This window comes from Heterocephalus glaber, unplaced genomic scaffold, assembly GCF_053883595.1.
Source record: "Heterocephalus glaber isolate CG9 unplaced genomic scaffold, H.glaber_assembly_v1.0 deba00001594, whole genome shotgun sequence".
NCBI classification, from domain to species: domain Eukaryota; kingdom Metazoa; phylum Chordata; class Mammalia; order Rodentia; family Bathyergidae; genus Heterocephalus; species Heterocephalus glaber.
Window position 1 is genome coordinate 470,401 of NW_028258369.1, and position 13,653 is coordinate 484,053.

The following is a 13,653-nucleotide window of genomic DNA, read 5'->3' on the forward strand; positions in this document are numbered from 1 at the left end:
TAAGTGGTTGTTGGTGCGTGGTGGCCATAAATACGCTATCCTGCTTATGATCTCTAATCACATATGTTGAATTTTGCTATGTGTGCAGTAGATGATTTCAGTGGGCTTTCCTGCAAATGTTTTAAGCTGATTTTTTTTTTCTGAAGAGCCTGTTTCTGTTTGTAATTTTCAAATACAATCATCTGAATCCCAGTGGATTTTCTCTGCTCTTACTTTAGATTTATTTGTGTTTTACGGCCTTTGTTACATGCTAGACAGATACCTGTTCATATGAATTAAAATTTTGAACATATAGAAAGCATTTGTCCTCTTTGTGTCATTATGTTCTCTTCTTTTTAGTTCCCTTTTTCTGACCTCTTTTGCAGACTTGCTTTTGGCCAGTAATATGTGAAAGTTCAATTCCCTTACTATGCTCATCCTTCCTTATTACATATAATTGAGATTTAGCTGAATGCAAGCTTTCAAAACAGGAAATTAGCAGTATTTACTGCTTAACTTAAATTTCATTGCGCCTGGTAATTGCTATTTGCATATGCTAATATATATATATATATATATATATATATATATATGTCTATATGTTGTTGTGAGACTCCTAAATGAATTTTCTTTTTGAAAAATGGGATGTATATGTAGAAACTGTGTCCAACAATCAGGGCTCTCTTCATTTAAGAGGTTAATAATTTTAAAACTCAAAAAGAGTGCCCTCTCAGACATTTTTCTGAGTAACAAATGTGTTCTATAAGGCAGAATTTTACTGAATATGTGAGGCAAGTAACCTCATTAAGAGTAGAGTGTGAGGGCAGTGTGCTATGTTTAAATAAGTTCAAAGGTGTTGACCATGTAAAAAGAATAAGGCAATTAGTTGGAAATAGTCCCACTGACTGGCTGTACTCTGCTTTCATTCCTTTCTCATGGAAACAGTGAGTTTAAGAGAACTAGTGGCTTTTTACTTATTAGGTGCTACTAAGTTTACTAGAAGGATCTATTGTCTAGGTAAAGGCCTTGATATGTCAATTGTGATCCATAAATCAGAAGTGGCAACAGCAACAAGGAACTTGGCTGACTTTCTAATCTTGAGTCCCACCTCAGGATAATGAATCCAGAATGCTTGTTAACAAGCTTATTAGGTAATTTGTATGCTATAAAATTTGCAAAGCATGGATATAAGGGCTTCTATCTGACTTTCGAAGAGTGGAAACACAAAAAACCAACTTTCTTCAATTCCTATGGTGTTTGTGTAAGTGATTGTTCTATTGACCTTCCCTATCACATTTTGTCTAATATTGGAGCATTTTCAAGGTGAAAATACCTGTGTTTCTATTTTTTATTTTTCCTCTTTGAGTAGCTTAGTTTCAAAAATAATTTCCAGGAAGAAATGACATTTATGATATCCATACTGTAAAGGAGTGAGTGGTTTTCAACTGAGAGCCCCAACCCCAGGGACATCTGCAGTGTCTCAAGACATTTCTGGTTGTCATAACTGGGGAAGTTATTATGAGCATCTATAGGGCTAGGGCCAAGGATACTGCTAAACAATCTATATGCATAGGATAACTCCATCATACAAGGAATTATCCAGCCCAAAATGTCAATAGTGACAAGAATAAGAAACTTTGCTGTAGACAAAGACTAGATTACTCAGAATACTGTACATTTAATCAACCCTCTTATCACATTTAATAAGTAGCTTAGGTATACTGACCACAGAAGAGAGAAAGACAACTGATCTTCCTTAATATACTGGCATTTGCATAAGCTAAGACTCATTAAAAATAGCTCTTTCATGTATACCACTTCAATTTCTAATGGGCCACTATCTTTGTAGGGAGATGCTGCCATATATACGAGTAGTGTGTGTTGATATCTGAGCAAGGTTTTGCATCTACATATCATAAAGTCAGTGGTCATATCCAATGGCCAGCATCAAAGAAAGGTTTTATATAGTGTTAGGATCTTATGAAGTTCTCAGTAAGTTAATGCGCTAAACAAATAAAAACAAGGATGGAGCACATATTGCAGAAATGATTCATTTTAAGAAGGGATAAGGAGTCCATAGGGTCTAAATTCATCCAGCTTTCAAACAATGCATCTTAAATGATGTGCATGTTCATTACATTACTAAAGATATTTGGAGGACTCAGAAGTTTATTGAGCAAGGCTAGGCTAATTAATTCCTATTGATTACATTCTTTGGAGGGAGAAAGAGTGCTGTAAGAAGTAAAATGGGTGTAAGGCGAATACAGAACATCTAGGTGTTTATCACTACTAACTAGTGCTATGTCTCCCAGATAGATACTTTGCCAGTTTTCAAACTACTTCATGATGAATGAATTGCCATGTTATTGTAATCAATATAAGTAAATATAACCATTCAGGACTGGATTTTTAGTGAACATCTTGAATGTGCCAATTTCAAAGTCAAGCGTTCACTAAAACGCACAATTCTATAATAACAATGCCTGATATCAATGTAATTGAAAATGTAGATGATAGCATTCCAAATTATATTGGTCCTTACTTCCTGTTCATTTAATTTTATGAGTCTAACACAATGTAAGTCACATAGTAGGTTCTTCATAACCATCATTGTATACATGAATAAATGAATGAAGCACTCTATTGGGACAATGCATTTAAACCAAAGTAAATTGATCAGAAGGTCAAATTCAGATTTGATGGAACAAAATAGCTGGAGCTAAATCAGACCTTCTTAATAAATGATAAATTCGAATTTCTGGAATTTTTAATAAAACATTCAATTGCATCCTTCATTAGTGTTAGAGCACAGAAATTTTGTAATAGCAGGTTAACATTTACTGGGTCCTTAGTGTATATCAGATACTGTGATAAGGACTGACATATGTAATTTCTTTTAATTCTAACAGCTGCTCTATGTGATAAGACTTCTTATTATTCCCATTTTATAGAAGAGAAATTTGAAGCTCTCAGAGAGGAAGTGGTTAGCCGAAGATAGAACAGCTAGTAAGAACAGTTAGAAAAAAAAAAAAAGGAATAGTTAGGTGTTGAACACAGCCCACCTTACTTCCCATATATTAGTGGCCACTCCTTGGAAAGTTGTCTTTTCCAAGGTTTCTTCCTTTCTCTTTTCCCTTTGCGAGGTTATTTTCCCAGCATTTCAAATTCTAAAGAGAAGCCTCACCTAAAAGACTAAGATGTTAATTGCTAAATAATCTTCATTTAGATTCCACGGAGTCCAGAACATCTGGTGACCTTTAGACAACATCAGAGTGTATATTGTTCCTCCTTGTTTTCTAATTCTGTGTATCAAGTAACACATGTAAATTGCTGTAAGGTTTAGTATGCAAAGAAGTAATCTTTGTCCAAAGAATTATGGGAACTTGAAGTCAAGTTCAATTGTAATGCTGGGCGGTGGAATGAGGACGACACATATCCCGGATGATGAAAACATTATTCAGCATACAGGCTTCCTGTCCATTGCCCAGCTCATCCTCCATTCCCTCCCTATAAAAGCCCTTTGCCCCCCTGAGCCCCTTAGGTGGAGCTTTGAGGTAAAAATCCCCTTCCATCCTCCAGAATACTAGTTTTGGAATAAAGTTGTTTTCCTTATGTCAACTGTCATCTCCTGAGTGTTGGCTTTCAAGTGGCCAGCAACTGGAGCTAGGTCCAGTAACACCAAGTTCGTGCCTTTAATAATTGAGATATTTTGCTGCACATAGTAAGCATTTCCAAGCTGTGAGGTCATAATACTGATGAAAGACACAGAGAGTGAAGAAGGAGTTCAGTATTGCCTGATGGATGCTGGAGTGAGTAAGCCTGAATCCAGGACATACTGCTGCTGTTTATCCATCTGGAGTATTGTTTATATTACAGAAATTAGAAACATAAAAATAGATGGAACAGGAAAGATTAGAATTTGGGAGAAAACTGAAGGCCTGTATTTAATCCATTTCAAGACAAGCAATAGTAATTAGGACCTCAAGAAAAGGCATCTAGGTAAAATTTCAGAGACTCAGACACAAAATTTGATCAAGTATAGGCAATTGCAAGAACAAGAGCTAATGCAGTAACTAATGTTGCAGTCCTTTAATTTGATTCTTTTTAAGTGAGTTCTAACTCTCAAGCTTCTCAGGCCAGGGACTGGCAAAGGGGACTGAATAAAATTTGCTGAATACAGTGAGAAGTAAGGGTGAAGGCAGTCATAGACCAGCAGAACTGAGACAGGAAGGTAGGGCATGGCTAAGCTGGCTGGGAAAGGAGATCCCAGAACACATGCACAGAACAGTTCTCAGAACCCTGCAGGTGGACTTGTCATGGAAACGTGAACATGTTTTTGATAGGATGTCCTAGAACTAATGTCAGGCTGAGGAGTGGATGATACAAAAAGGACAGTCCACTTTGAGTTTTTACCACTGTGTTCTCTCTTGCATGGTTGCCCACCCTCATGTTGTAGGGTATACTTCTTTTCCTACTTTTACTTGGCTCAAATTTACTCTTCAGAGCGTTTCTTTTCTTACCCTTTATAAAACTCTGTTACCACTTGCGCTTGTCTTGACCAATTCTTTGCTCAGGACAGAAAGAACCTAGAAACCACTTCTAGAAAGAGACTCCAGCACCCAAAACCCAGTAGCAGAACCCCATATGCTTTGTACCATCATTCTTCACATCCTTCTCACTGTATATTTTAGCACTATGTATGCTATGAAATACATATATATATATATATATATATATATATATATATGTATATATATATAATTTTTAACTGCCCAAGTTCTCTCTGGATATAGGAATTGACAACTTTGGATATACTCAAGCAAGGTATTTCTCTGGTCAAATTTCTTGGTATATCTTCAGCTTGAGTTTATAAAATTAATATTCTTTTATGAAGTTAAAAGTCTAATGCAGGATCCAGCCTAACACAATGTGGACTTATTTGATAGACAGGAGTGATATTTCAAAGAATCCATAGAACACATTGGAGCATTCTGAAATCACGTTATTATGTCAACCACACTCAACCAAAGATAACAGTGGAAGGAAAAATGCTTAGATAACTTTGACAAGGGTCCTGAAAGTCTATATGTCGGAAGAAATGACAGTTGTTGCTATAAAAGATCGGTGTCAAACAAATATTTTAATGTATCTCTCCCAAAAGATTTCAAAAATGAAGACTTCAAGGGCCTATAAGTTAAGGAAATTATGTGTCAATGGCAAAAGCATAGGATTAACAGCAACAACTCTCATTTGTTTTCTGAGATTAGTTTTCTGAATAATATAGCAACTCATCTGGTAATAAAAGAATTCCTAATATTATAGGCAGCTAAATTAGGTAGAAATTAATAGGCATTGAGACAAGGACAAGCCGTTGAAGAAGTCAATGCAGAAGATGAGAACATATCAAAATTGTGGCTGGAGGCACATCTCAAGAAGGCAAGGTCTCGAGCTAAAGTTACAGTGACTAGTCCCTAAAGGATGTATGGAAATTTGAGATTATACTGCAATCAGTACCACCCAGTCTATTAGTCCAAATATACATCAGATACTTGGGTGTTCTGGGTCACCAGAACACCTGGACCCATCCCTTCCCCAAAATATTCCAGTTTTGGGGGTCATAGATAAGCCGAGGTTAATGGTCCTAGCCATGAGAGCTTGCTACATGCCCTGCTTCCCTGTTGGATCAATATTAGCTAAGTATACTTGTAATCTTACTGGTTGCCCGTAGTTTGACTTATGTTGTACCCAGATTATATCTTTGCTGAATAAATTACCTATGACAAAGGGTCCTGACTCGGGACCCCTCCTGTCTCTCAGAAGTTATTCCTGTTCCCCAGGAAACCTTTCCCACTCTTAATCTCCTCTGTCCTTTGGAATTAATTCTTCTTAAATTTCAGGAGACACAAACTCAGCAGATCTGACATCTAGCAGGTTGGAAGTTCTATTTCTCCTATATCGCTAACATGACAGAATTTTGACTTTCTCAGAGACTTTATGATCAAAGTCAAATCTAAGCTCACATATTCTGTGTCCTGCCTTTCTGAACCTTGCAGGGATGGTGAAATCGCCACTATGTTAGTGGATGACCTTTCTTTTTCAGCAAGATGGGTATGATCATTTCACAGAATAATGAGCCATTCTAGAGCCCAAGATTGTGTTCCTTACTGCCTTTGTAAATTGATTCGTTTGCTCCAGATCCCTTAAATGGAAGGCACACTCTTATTTCAAGAGGAACTTTCAGAGTACATAACCTTCAATTTTGATTTCTTAATGCTGTTATCTTAATAAGAATAAAATGCTGTTGATATCCATAGAAATTTGAAAAAAAACATCCCAGAAGAGTTAAGTATTCAAAAGCACTTTAAAATTGGCCAAAATTTGCTTTTCATGTTTAGGGACTTACGTATTACTGGAACTTCAAACAACCTGCCTGATTCCTCACTCAATCATTTATTTTTCTAGAAGTGGAAGCTCATTTAGTTTTGAGCAACTTAACCTTAAACTAAACATTTAAAATAGCCTGAGGGGATGGCTGACCATTTTTGGCCATGTGTTTGCCTCTTTGCAGAATCAGAGCGCTATTTTTTCCCTTAGATGCAGTTAATTTTCCTTTCATTCTCCTTATGATTGCTACTTAATTGTCACACATTCCTTGCCCTAAAATGAAAATACATGTCATCCAAGTCATCTTTATATGTGCCCTGTAACTTCTCTCCATTATTTCCATCCTTAAGGAAAATCTCAAACTCTTTAATTAGTGTATATTCAAAAGAGTGACAAGAATAGTCAAAAAATTTCATCCATACAAATGAAGGATGAATTTAAAAGTTGAATCTGGTGAAATACAATTCCAGCAGGGTTGAGGTGACTGTCAGCAATGTGACAGGCTGCCTTGGGAAAGAGTGATTCCAAGTGTAGAACTAGAGTCAGTGGATAGACAAACAATAGGGTTAAATAGGGGTGATTTCTAACAGATATTTTACATATAGAACATGCTTCCTTGAAAAGGACTCTTATCTAAGATAAGCTGATAGACCACTTGGGAAGAAATTATGGATGGATGAGTAGTTAAATTTCATGACATTTAAGTTGCTTCCAATCCTGAGAAGCTATTTTTGTGGCATATATATATATATATATATATATATATATATATATGTATATATATATTCTACTCAAATTCTTTCATTAACTGTATATTAACATAGAAATAATAATCATATTTCTATGTGCTGTTTATCTTTCCCCTTGACTTATATTCCCAAAGAATGGAATATTTTAATATTGCAGTCACCTTGACAACAGAGGCACCTGTTTTAATACTTTTCAGTAACATTATTCAAAGGCAGTCTATAAAGGGGGAACAATCGTCATCATTCTCTTTCTTTGAAACCTCAAAGACTCTAGGATTAAACATGTACTTTGAAATTAAAATCATTGTAAATTTGCTGAGTAAGAGAACATCAAGTGTACTTAATTCAAAGACTGGTAAGTTTTCACTTAACATAATGTAGAACAAATGTGTTTTTCTTTTCTGATCTGCATGAAAAATTTCAGTAACTCAAAAGCACAGCTCACATTTTACAATTGTCTCTAATTTCATACAACTCAATGTACATTTATTTAATAAATTATTGTGAATCATGGGAAAACAATATACATATAGAGTTATTCAATGTGGATGAAAATGTCAAGAAATATCGCACTGGGGAATTTATCAGGCATAGTTCTACACTGAAGGAACAACTTTCCAATAAGCACACAACTATGACTTAAGGACATTTAGGTTATTTCCAGTAACCTAATTTCTAAGAGCAATAAATAACTTGTATTTCCTATGTACAAGTGGCACATCAAGTCCTTCACAGTGAGGCAGGAGAATAGGGTGTGGGACATTGGCTGGGGAAGTAGGCATGAACTATTAATTACCAAATTCCAGAATACATGTGCAGAACAATTCCCAAAGCCCTGTATATGGACTTCTGGGAAAATTGAAGCAGGTTTTGGATAGGATACACAAAGGACAGTCCCCATTGAATTATCTGTTAATGTTCTCTGTGAGTAGCCTGTTCTTGTCCTGTAAAACATACTTATTTTCCTACTTTACTTAGTCCAATCTTGCTCTACAGAGCTTGCTTCTTTTCCTACCTTTAATAAATATAAAACCGTGCTACTTTTTGCACTTGTCTTGACCAATTCTTTGTTCAGGGCAGAAAGAACCTAGAAATCACCTGGAGGAGGCTCCAGCACCCCAAAACCTGCTAACAACATCAATTGTCATGTTTTATCTTTTTAATATACTAAAGAGTTGTTGATATAATTTTCCCTATTCTATGTCAAGAAACTGACACTTTAGAAATTTAAATATCTTGCCCAAGGTTATACAGTTTACAGAGCAAGAGATCCAAGTTTGACTCTAGAGCCTGAACTCCATTGCTGATATTCTCTGCCTCCATGGCCCTAATGCTAATGCTGTTATTTAGTTTGGGATAAGTTTGTGTAGGAAAACAAAATTTAATTTGCTTTTGGTTCCCAACAATTTCCCTACCATTGTACATTCAGCGCATCACACAAATGTGGAAAGTTACACTCACCCCGTTTATGAAGGAGAACACTGGCATGTCGACGTCCATTTCCATTTTCAACATAACAGGAATAATTTCCCAAGTCACCTTCTTCCACAGAGTTCACAATTAATGAGATAGAAACTTCCTTTTCCCCAAGATGTTCCTTAAGAATTCTAAAACATAAAGCAAAACGAAACAAAAAACCCCACACAAACATACACATACATACACACACACACACACACACACACACAAAGAAATGTAGATGAATCTGAATTTCATGTGAAAATACTTATGCAATCTGCTTTAGATTTGGCTATGAATTGATGTTATGATAATTAAATTATATCATGCCCTTTTTGTCACATTTAATGAGGAAGCTTGTCTTTGTAGATGCTAATGAAGTTGCAGTTAATTTTCTCTCTTAGCAGGACAATCATACTGTCATCATAGAGAGGTGAGAGAGACCTTGAAGAAAAGTTTACACATTGCTTTTCTTTTAAGAAGAAATAATGTAAAGTAAGATAAATTCTAAAGTCTTAGGATGGAGACTTAATTACATATCAGATTAATTTTTTTTAAAAGAAAAAAGGAAAAGAAAATTTCTGAGCTATTTTGACATTTCAACTGAAACCTCTAGCCTGACTTTTGTTAATGATACAAACCAGTTGTCCATTTTTAAAGAAACATGAAATTATACACCTGCAGACTAAAAGTTATCATAGGGATTTAATTCTGACATTTAAAATTAATGGTAAATACTTATTAACCTCACTCTCAAAGGTTTTAGCAATTTCTCAGAGTAAATGGAAAACTTCTTTAAACTAAGATTCACTTTCCCTGCTCTTAATGTTCCTACTTCTACCTTCCTACCTGTTTGATAACCCGGCAGAACACTTCTCAGTGTAGAATTAAAAAGAAAAATACATTTCTAGAACTTTGCTTGAGCACACAAGATACCATAGAGGGCAAAATTTTCAGAAGTTTATGGTCCTTCTTTAATTCTAACAGTTCAAAGAGTATGGATAAAATATACAGTAAACCCTCGAATTATGACCAGCCTGACATACAGACAACTTGGGTTATGACCAGAATTTTAGTTGTAATTTATGACCAAAGTCTTGATTTATGACCTGAATGCTGGCCACTTGCGCTTCCATATGGTCTGATACAGATTTAACCCTAAAAGTGTTCTGAAAAGAACCTTACAACATCCTTTCCTGTGTGGGGTTAATTGAAAAATCCTTGGCCAATGTCTCTCTAAGGACACTGAGATCTGCCTGTATACAGGAGAGAGACTTTGAAGGCTGTGTAGAGGAGCCTGAGCCTTCAGTTGACCACCCTGAGTTACAACCAGGCCTTGAGGATGAATTGATTTTATAAGTCAAGGGTTCACTGTAAGAGTAAAATTTTAAATATGAAAAATAACAGAGGAATATTTTTACTGTACATTGGTAAACTGCCCATCTGGGCTTTCCAGAATTCAACTGGAAAACTCTAGAGTGAGATATTCTTGGATATTTGTTGCTAAAAAGAAGATCCCAGTAGAAATAATCTTATGTGATAGTTTTATGCATTGTTTTCAATTAAAAACATCTTATTCTATATCTTTGATAAAGTTTTAAGATTCTTGACATTTAAAGGGGGGAATCATGGTTTAAATGTATATATATATATATATATATATATATACACACACACACACACACACGCACACATATGTATTTAAAAGATGCAATTTTTAGGCCAGGTGTGGTGGTGCATGCTTGTAATCCTAGAACTCAGGAGGCTGAAGCAGGAGGATCACCACAAGTCCCAATTCAGCCTAATCTACATACTGAGTTCAAGGCCAGCCTGAACTACATAGATTCTGTTTCAAAATAACCAAACAAAATATATTTCTCTAAAATGCAATTTTAGGTAGAAGAATGTTTAAAAGTGATCATTGTTCATTGCTCTGATGTGATTATAACTTAGCATGATGAATGCCTTTTCTTATTTACATTATGATTAAGAATACATATTTGGAAGTTGAGTGTGGTGGTGCACACCTGTAATCCCAGCACTTGGGAGGCTGAGGCAAGAGAATTGCCATGAGTTCGAGGCCAGCTTGGGCTACATAGCAAGTTCAAGGACACCCTGAACAGCACAGCAAGATACTGTCTCAAAAAGCTAAAAAAAAATGTGTATATATATATATATACATATATATTTGTATTCAAGCATAAGTTTAGTCACTATTGAATAATTTGATACTTAAAAGTAAGTGAATAAAAATATAAATACACTGAGAGAAAAGTGAGGCTTAATCATTATGTTTTCAAATAGTATATTATATGTTATAATATAGTATAATATATAGTATAGTGTAGTATATGTTCATTCTCTTGGTATCATTTCCCCTATATAAGTATTTGGAGACTGAAAGTCAGACTAAGAAAAGCAATGAAAATGTTTTTTATGCCCTTTATCACCACATCAGATGTTTTATATTTTACTTGGTAGCTTAAATATGCAAATGCATATAAAAGGAAATGATAAAGACCGTGTTTGGTTGAGTACTCATAATAACTTGATAATGTTCATCTCAACAATTAAAAGCTTCTACCAATGAAAGGCACTGATTTTTCCAAAAATATAATGGGTTTCTATATTTTATAATATTTTGTTCTCATACTCAATATATTCATGAGTGAAACACTCTTTTTTAAACTTTTCTTGAATTCATTGCAAATGACATTCATATTTTGCAATTCCAGAGTTAGTCTCTTAATAGTTTCTTTGACATTAAATATTATAGTATTTACAATAACAGAAAAAACAAAAAGAAAAAAAAACTTGCTTTTTCTCACTTTTTTTTTGCTCACAGAGCAAATGTTTACTTGATGGTACAAGTTAGGAGAAAAAAAAATTTACCTAATATCACTTTCCCAAATTCGATTTTCATCCAGATCTTCAATAAACTTCTCTCCCTTCATCCAGTAAATTAAGGGACTAACATCTCCACTGTACCCAAAGAAAGCTCTGCAGGTTAGATTAGCTGAGTCACCTGTGGAGAGAAATGATGGAAACGTGCTATAAAACTATTTCTACATTCTTATTTTATGCACACTGACAGGTAGCATTGATTTAATGAAACATCTTTCTAAAAGAATACTTTTTCAGACGTTTTCCTACCTTTTTCAAATTTACAGAATGAATCCTTTTTATAGTATGGCTTGTTTAATGGAATGAGGGTTATTTATAAGGTTTGAGAAAAGACCAATCATTTATTTTATAGAATGTTGTATCAATTAGGCTTACCTGATGTTTTGTCATGGTTAGATTGAGGTTATAAATTACTAGGAAGAATACAATAGAGAGGATATGTCTTTTTCAAGGCATAATTTCAGAAGCTATGCGATATTGATAATGATAAAATTTTATAAGCCAGGAGGTAGAAAATGGGTGAATTTGGGAAGTAGAGAGGGAGCACCATCTGTGGCTTGGAAAAAGATAAACTATAAATTCAATAGCCTAAGAAGGTGTTACTAAGAAATGTTTACTTCATAAGGAAAGCATTTTAAGAAAATTAACACATGTGTATATAAAAGTACATTAAAAATAAGTGAATCACAGGGCTGGGGATGCAGCTCAGCATCACAGCGCCTGCCTGGCAAGCATAAGGTCCTGAGTTCCATCTCTTGTACCTCAAAAAACAACACAAACAAAAAAATACCCAACAACAATAAAAAACAAATGAATCATTGATGATAATAAATACAGCGGTTCTGTCAGAGGTAAAATCAACAACACTACTATCCAGATGAGTTTCTTTCACTATGCTGCTCAGGAGAGATCATAATGGTGAATATCAGTTGGCTGATTACTTAATAAGGTGAGTAGAAGTCCCTCCCTAAAAAGCTGGAAGTGATTTTAGTGCCTGCCGAAGGTAAAGTTGATTTTAGGACATCTTATGCCAGTTTACAAACACTTGATTTGCCCCAAACTTAGCCAGTATTACAGAACTGAAATATACCACTATGTACAAGATTTTTTTCCCAGTAGTACCTTTGCTGGTATCTGAAACAATCAGCCCCCACCCCAGTGCTCAGGATTGAACCCAGGACCTTTGTTATGCAAGACAAGAGCTCTAAAACTGAACTACATCCCCAGCCTGCAGTCTTTCTCAATTATATGTTACAACAAATTATGAGAATATTACTAGCCAGTCCTGACAATGCTATGACCTTAAAGTGCAAGGAAGGAGGTTCCTAAGTTTGAGCAGCTTCAGAGTTAAGCTATGAATTGATAGTGAACATCTCTTGAAATTGTGTATTTGAGTCATTCTACAATATAAGCACAGAGAAAAGTAGAATGCACATATATGCACTTTTTAAAAGAGAAGGTGTGTGTATTTTGTAAGCTATTTTCTACAAGTTCCACAAGAAAAACATTTTATTGAAAAAAATTAACCTTATACTTTTAATAATGTTCATTATGTATGAAGAGTTCATAAAACAACTTGTTTTTTAATATTTTAAGATGGCATATGTCTTTTTAGCAGTTTATATATTCACGTTTTTCAAGAGATTTCTCAAAGACTTTGGTTCTCTATATAATAGTCATCTTTGATGACCAGATAAGGTAGGTCCAAGTCCTTGTGGTGCCACACATAGGAAATAGCTCATCATCTATGTAAGAAACAGTGAGCTTTTTCAGTCACTATGACTCACGTGGTCTTTGGTCACCCACTTTATCCTGAGCTCCAGTACAGCATGTATCTACAGGGCCACAAGAGAAGCTAGGAAAACTGCATCCAGGGTTGGGTTGGGCTTATGGTGGGGCAGAGAATATAATTAATGGAAGGAATGAAAGATGATGAAAAGAAAATAGAAAAGCACTCCACGGAGAGAAAAGGGAGCACCAGTAAGAGTAACCTAGGGGAAACTTGGAGGAAATACAGTTACTTCAGAGTTAAGTATTTGTGGGAGGTGGGAGTAAAGGGAATATTTGAGGGAGGATAGAACACTGATGAGGCCATCCAGTGGCAGCTCTATTTGCCTATGTAAACCATGTTGAGGAGTTAAGATTTCCATTCAAACGCAATGAAAAGCTGAGGAAAGAT

General features: G+C 35.2%; 1 protein-coding gene across 17 annotated transcripts in view; it reads right to left on the reverse strand.

Moving 5' to 3' along the window:
• Nucleotides 1–13,653, reverse strand: part of Il1rapl1 (interleukin 1 receptor accessory protein like 1) — a 1,215,099-nt gene that overhangs the window by 33,404 nt on the left and 1,168,042 nt on the right. For all 17 annotated transcript variants that reach the window (XM_087193607.1, XM_087193605.1, XM_087193606.1 and 14 more), the window contains 2 exons: nt 11,463–11,595; nt 8,574–8,719 (listed from right to left, as the gene is read on the reverse strand). In XM_087193607.1, coding sequence (XP_087049733.1) covers nt 8,574–8,719; nt 11,463–11,595 — 279 coding nt within the window. The remainder of the gene's footprint in view (nt 1–8,573; nt 8,720–11,462; nt 11,596–13,653) is intronic.